This window comes from Alosa sapidissima, chromosome 9, assembly GCF_018492685.1.
Source record: "Alosa sapidissima isolate fAloSap1 chromosome 9, fAloSap1.pri, whole genome shotgun sequence".
Taxonomy (NCBI): Eukaryota; Metazoa; Chordata; class Actinopteri; order Clupeiformes; family Clupeidae; genus Alosa; species Alosa sapidissima.
This window is the reverse complement of record NC_055965.1, coordinates 38,143,563-38,151,062: the sequence shown is the minus strand read 5'-3', so window position 1 is coordinate 38,151,062 and position 7,500 is coordinate 38,143,563. Positions and strand designations below refer to the sequence as shown.

The 7,500-nt window shown below is 43.8% G+C and overlaps 1 protein-coding gene across 1 annotated transcript in view; it reads left to right on the top strand.

The window, feature by feature from the left end:
* The window catches only part of slc5a10 (solute carrier family 5 member 10), a 91,310-nt gene extending 84,526 nt beyond the window's left edge, over positions 1–6,784 (top strand). Inside the window, exon 16 of the mRNA XM_042104378.1 lies at positions 6,508–6,784. Coding sequence (XP_041960312.1) covers positions 6,508–6,707 — 200 coding nt within the window. The 3' untranslated portion in view covers positions 6,708–6,784. The remainder of the gene's footprint in view (positions 1–6,507) is intronic.
* The last annotated feature ends 716 nt before the right edge of the window (positions 6,785–7,500 follow it).

Below are 7,500 nucleotides of genomic sequence, written 5' to 3'. Positions count from 1 at the left end.
CGCTGCACACACACACACACACACACACCATGACACCCCTTTTGTCGCTGCACACACACACACACACACACACACACACACACACCCCATGACACCCCTTTTATCGCTGCGCACACACACACACACACACACACCCCATGACACCCCTTTTATCGCTGCGCACACACACACACACACACACACACACCCCATGACACCCCTTTTATCACTGCACACACACACACACACACACACACACACACACACACCATGACACCCCTTTTATCGCTGCACACACACACACACACACACACACACACACACACACACACCCCATGACACCCCTTTTATCACTGCAAACACACACACACACACACACCATGACACCCCTTTTATCGCTGCACACACACACACACACACACACACCATGACACCCCTTTTATCGCTGCACACACACACACACACACACACACACACACACCCCATGACACCCCTTTTATCGCTGAACACACACACACACACACACACACACACCCCATGACACCCCTTTTATCGCTGCACCTCTAGAGGGAAGGCATACTCAACACATACACTGGCAATACACTGTACAATTGACATACACTTTTGGATTCAATTCTCAGGGACAATACACAAAAATCCCCATCTGAGTAAGTCCAATAAGTTTAATTACTTAAAATCATTTCTCTCAGGTAACGTTGCAAAAGTCAAAGCAGGCCTTTCTCTGAAGGAGGAAAATTATGATCATGCAATTCAAATGTTATGCTTCAGCTATGCTTCAGAAAAGGACTCATTCAAAGGCCGAGAAAAAATAATGTCAGAACGAAGAAAAAGTTACGGCCCAACCTCAGCTACCTTCATGTTGGTGCTCGAGAAGATCCACACTGCTTATTCTGCAACGAAACCACGCACAAGTCTCGAGAATGCAGTTATCAGAATGTAGAAGCCAGGAGAGACAAGCTGCGAAGACTAGGCCGGTATTATGTGTGCTTAGGCAGTAGGCATATTGCACGAAACTGTAGAGCGCAAGGTATCACTTGTGGAAATTGCGGTCGAAGACATTATAAAGTTGTATGCCCACAATCTGCATTAAGCGGAGACTACGAATCCCATAGAAGCGCAGAAGCACCAGATACATTAGTGTCAGTCTCCCCTGTGCAATCCACTCATCATAACACAATATTTCTGCAAACGGCAGTAGCCTGGATTGAAACTCTCAAGATCAGTTAGTGAGATGTTTGTTGGATGGAGGGAGTCCTATCCAGCTCACTTAATCTGCCAGTCATGGGAGAAGAAACGCTAAACCTGCATACATTCGGATCAGCCACTCCTAAAAGAGTAAAATGCCTATCCAGCTCACTTAATCTGCCAGTCATAGCAGAAGAAACGCTAAACCTGCAAACATTCGGATCAGCCACTCCTAAAAGAGTAAAATGCAGAAAGGTGCGAGTGCGCTTGAGAAATATTAAAACGGAGCAGAGTGTGAATTTGGAGTTATTGGAGACGCCGCATGTCTGTGCTTCCAAGTTAGCTTCCAAGTTGCAGATCCGAAAATGAGAAAAGCTTTGGAGACAAAAGGACGACAGGTGGCAGATATCCCGATCCGAAGAATAGACATTGAAGAGCTCTGAATCCTGATCGGTGGAGATTACTACTGGAAGATAGTGACGGGCCAAATAGAGCGCATGAGTGACACGTTGGTGGCAATAGAGAGTATGTTCGGATGGCTGTGACAGGGGACGGCGACGGTGCTGAACACCACTGTAGAAACCTTGGACATCGGAGTGATGCACGTCAGTGTGGCAGAAGATATTTCCCTTTCGGATCAGCTGCGGTTAAAATTCATTTTATACAACCCCACCTCCATCTTGCCTGTTCATAATTCTGAGAAATTCTTGAATTGTGTGCATGTGTGCGTGTACACGTTTATGTTTATGTGTGTGGGTGTGTGTGCGCGTGCTTGTGTGTTTGCCTGCGTATGTGTGTTTGTGCATGTGCATGCATGCGTGCATATGTCTACTGTGTGAGTATGTGTCATACGTATGATTACTGTGAATGTATGTGTCTGCGTGTGTATCTGTTTATGCACATGTGTGCACATGGAATGGGTTAACATGACCCCTGGAGGCAAACATATGGAAAAAATTGGTCATCCTAGGCCCTACGGTTCTCAAGATATTCACAGAAAACTGTGTCTGCCCTACCCTCCTTTCGGGGGGTCCAGTACAGCGGGGGGGCTACAGATCAAAACGAAAAACGATGGTTCCATGCTATCCATGTGGGGTTACATGCCCACCAAGTTTCGTGTACCCCGGTCTTTCAGTGTCCCGGGAATCCTTGTTGGTGTACGGTCACTAAATGTACACATAAATTATTTTATTGTAAGGCCCCCCCATGAACGAAAGTTCACAAAACTTGGCATGCATTCAGAGGGTGTCATAATGATCCTACACTTTCAATTTCGTGCAGTTTTGACCATGTCAGCCAGAGATATTGTGATGACCAAATTTTTTGCTTTTTAATTTTTAACTAGGTGGCTCTATACATGAAATAAGTGGTAATGGGATGGGTTGACATGCCCCCTTAAGACCAACATACAAAAAAAAAGGTGGACCTCCTAGGCCCTACGGTTCTCGAGATATTCACAGAAAACTGTCTCCGGCCACCTACAGGCCAGTTGGTGTATAGTAACATAAATTAATTTATTGTGTGGCCCCCCATTAACGGAATTCCATGAAACTTGGCGTGCATTCAGAGGGTGTCATAATGATCCTACACTTCCAATGTCGTGCAGTTTTGCCTATGTTAGGTCACAGATACCTGCGATTACAACACCTCATTTTTACTTTTTTTGTGTTTAACTAGGTGGCGCTATACATGAAATGAGTGATTATGGAATGGGTTGACATGGCCCCTTGAGATCAACATACAAAAAAAAATGGTCCTCCTAAACCTTACGGTTCTCGAGATATTCACAGAAAACTGTGTCTGCCCTACCCTCCTTTCGGGGGGTGCAGTCCAGCGGGGGGGCTACAGATCAAAACGAAAAATGATGGTTCCATGCTATCCATATGGGGTTACATGCCCACCAAGTTTCGTCTACCCCGGTCTTTCAGTGTCCCGGGAATCCTTGACGGAAATTTGGACATGCGAAAAAGAAAAAAAAAAAAGAAAATCTGACTAAACCTATATGACCGCCGCTTCGCTGCGCGGTGGTCATAATCATGAGAGAATGTCTCTATGTGGATGATCTGATCACAGGAGCAACAGACATAAAATCTGCTGAGAACATAGCAATGAAAGCTAAGGAAATTCTGTCTACAGCAGGAATGGTGCTCTGCAAATGGAAAACCAACTCCAGTGAATTGCAAAGGGAATGGATGGACACGGATTTCACAGAGAGAGCAAAAGTCCATCCACATTAAAGGTACTTGGAATTGCTTGGAGAACGGATAAAGACGACTTCACCTTTGAAGTAGACGAATTGATACAATTTCTGAAAAATAAAGTCAACACAAAGCGCGGAGTGCTGCAATCGGCCACCAGACTGTTTGACCCTATTGGATTCCTATCCCCATTCACAATCAGAATCAAATGCCTATTTCAAGAGCTGTGGATAAAAGGACTTGATTGGGATGAAGAATTACCAACAGATCTGTGTGAGAAATGGGAACAGTGGTGTGCAGAAATTCCGACTTTAAATCAGCTGTCAATTCAACGCCGCTATGACGCAACTCTGCCACAAGGGTGAGCACAGTGTTAAAGGCAAGGAAGTTAATGTATTTTGCGATGCCAGTCAAACTGCTTATTGCACAGCAGCATATTTAAGAATTGTAAAATCTGATGGAAATTGCACAAGTAGTTTAATTACTGCTCTAAAACCAGAGTTGCTCCTTTAAAACCAACAACATTACCCAAATTAGAGCTTCTAGGAGCAGTAATTGGAGCTAGACTTGGAAATTATGTCCTGACTCATTTGAAACTAGACAGAAGTCAATTGAAACTCTGGACAGACTCAATGATAACAATTCATTGGATTAGTGATGCCAAACAGTGGAAACCATTCGTATCAAATCGATTGTCGGAAATTCAAAGCTTAACTTAACCAGAAAACTGGAACCATTGTCGAGGGCAAGAAAATCCAGCTGATTTAGGCACAAGAGGATTCAAGCAGAACTGTGGTGGAGCCACAGTGTATGAGTCGTATTGATACAGAGAACGAAGAGTTTACGGAAACCCGCACTGAGATTGTTGAATGTGCAAAATCAAATAGCTGCAACCAAGGTAACAGAAAATACCAGCAAATACAGTAACCTGCAAAGAGTTCTACGAATTACTGCATGGGTGTATAGGTTCATTCATAATGTGCGAAGTGAAGAACAGCTAAAAGGAGAATTGAGCGCAGATGAGCTAAGAAATGCGGAAGGATATTGGATCTCAAACACACAGAATGAAAGTTTCTCTGCAGATATTGAGAATGTGCATGCTGGAAAAGATCTACACAAACACTCAAAACTACTAACACTCAATCCATTTATTGATGAATTCGGAATCTTGCGAGTTGGAGGTCGCTTACAGAAAAGTGCGTTACCGCATGAAGTGAAACATCCATGGATTCTTCCAGCGCATCACAGGTTTTCGGAACTGCTTGTAAGAAGATCACACGAAGAAGTTCTACATTCGGGACACCTTGACCCAAGTTAGAGAATCAAGTTGGATTTTGAGAGGACGGCAGTTGTCCAAGAAAGTAGTACTGAAGTGTTTGATGTGCCGTAAATCCAAAGTGAAGCCCAGCCAGCAGAGCGAAGCGCCGCTACCAATAGAGCGCATCACACAGGCCCAACCATTTGAGGTAACCGGTGTTGATTTTGCCAGTCCGTTACTAGTCAAGCCAAATCATCACAAAGTGTATATAGCTTTATTCACATGTGCAGTTACAAGAGCTATACATTTGGAATTGGTGTCAGACTTAAGCACAGAATCCTTTATTATGGCATTTAAGAGATTCATTGCGAGAAGAGGAATATGTAAAACCATCAATTCAGACGATGCCAAGACTTTTAAGAAGGCTGATAACGATCTGAAATTAATGTGGCAACTTATGAAAGGAAAGGAGTTGCAAAGTCTTTTCGCAGGAAAACAAATCATCTGGAAATACATTGTGGGGAGGATTTTGGGAGCGTCTGGTGAGATCTGTAAAAAACTATCCGTAAGATATTGGGTAAAGCCTGTTTGACATTTGAAGAACTACAAACGGTCATTACAGTGGTAATGTGGAAGCAGTGGTACAAGTGGAAGCGATTCACGACCACTAACGTATCTCTATCCAGATAGTGAAGATGTGTCACCGCTAACCCCTGCTCACTTTTTAGTAGGCAAGAGACTCACCGCTTTACCCCCACAGAGAAGTCCTACAGATGTTCGAGGAGCGGACAAAGCGACTGAAATACCGTCAACGGATTATGGAATCCTTCTGGACCCGTTGGAGGAACGAATATCTTCTTCAGCTGAGGTCAGCCCACACAGTAAAGAAAGGTACTAATCTTACAGTTAAGGTTGGAGATATTGTGTTGATTCAAGAAGATAGAGTACCAAGGCACATGTGGAAGCTAGGACGAGTTGAAGAATTGTTCATAGGAAGAGATGGTAATGATCTTGCCTAGTAAAAACATCAAATAACTTCCTGAGAAGACCAGTTCAGTTATTATATAACTTGGAATTGTGATTAATGAGCATTGTTCTCCGACCAAGTTCATCGGGCAGGAGTGTGTTGTGCCTTTTCCCCCGTTCTTTGTGTGAACACAGGTGTGTTAATTGGCCATCATGACGTCATGCTGAAGTTCCAATCCGAGCTGTCAGTCAACAGATAAAAGCGACCTGGACCTGTGCGTCGATGGTGTGGTTGGGTGTGCGCTATGCCGAAGTGCTTGCCAGTGTGAGAGGTTGCGCAGTAACTCAAACATGTGACCTCAGCACCGGATTTGAAATTGGACAATGAAATATTTAGCCTTTTTCTTGTTTTCTCTTTTTTGTATGTAGTTAATCAATAAATCTTTTGAAGAGCATTTTTGACTTGTCCACAAGTGAAATTCCACCACACACACACACACACACACACACCTCTAGAGGGAAGGCATACTCAAAAACATTCAAATGTTCTAAATCAAATGTTGACAGGAAATGAAATGAATAACTAATTAAACTGAAAATATGAATTATGGCTCTCTCTCACTCTCTCTACCCCTCTCTCTCTCTCGCTCTCTCTCTTTCGCTCTTTCTCTCTCACTCTCTCTCCACCCCTCTCTCTCTCCCTCTCTATCTCTCTCTCTCCACCCCTCTCTCTCTCCCTCTCTATCTCTCTCCCTCTCTATCTCTCTCTCTCTCCACCCCTCTCTCTCTCCCTCTCTCTCTCCACCCCTCTCTCTCTCCACCCCTCTCTCTCTCCCTCTCTCTCTCTCTCCCTCTCTATCTCTCTCTCTCCATCCCTCTCTCCCCTTCCTTCTCTCTCAGCCTCCGGTGCTTCTGTGAGGAGGGGCAGATGTGTGAGGGCTTCTGGGTTCTGTAGTCCTCATCCCGCCAGAGCAGCTGCTGGGACTACAATTCCCACAATTCCCAGCATCCGTGAGGAGCCCTTCTGGAAACGCTTTTGTTGTGTCAATGCCATTATTCTCATGTGTGTCAATATCTTCCTGTATGCCTATTATGCATAACACACACACACACATCACACACACATATCACACACACATATCATACACACACACATCACACACATATACACACACATATATACACACACACACACACACCAGGGCTCGAAATTAACTTTTTTTCTCAGTGTCCCGAATTCTACTTGGCACTGTCCCGGACTTAACCACCAGTGTCCCAAATTCAAGTTCTTGTTTTTTTCCCATTCTACATAATAAACAGCATAATAATCAGTAACTTGCATCACTTAATTAACTCGTTCTGGTCCACCATGTCAGATCTGAACAATTTATTAAACACCATTTTATTAACATTAATCATCTGCTGTTTCACACAACACTCATTTTCAGAGATTGCGCTTTTGGCTCTTTTTTGAGGTTGCACTAGACGTTCTCATTGTCCATCGTTTTGACTGTCAGGGTTGTAAAACATTACGTCAATAATCTATTTTCACGTGTATTTAATTTCAATGTCAGTTTGGTGTGATGTCATGGCCACAGATCTCAGTGAAAACAATTAGCGTGGGAAATTACCACGAAGCTGTCAGATAGGCTACTCTCCTGCCGTGCTCTCACCCTCTTGTGCACACTCAAATGCGTTCCCAATTAAATAAAGTAGCAAAGCGGAGTTAGATCTGCTGCAACTATCCCGATGTAACAAGCTGTTTTGACATTGTAAACGTTCTCTAAGAAGAGTGTAAAGCAGTTTGCAGTAGCCACAACGTCGTCTATTGATGGAAAACATAGCGAGCGGTCTATGATAACCCAAATGCTCGGCAGGCCGGATTAAAGTGTG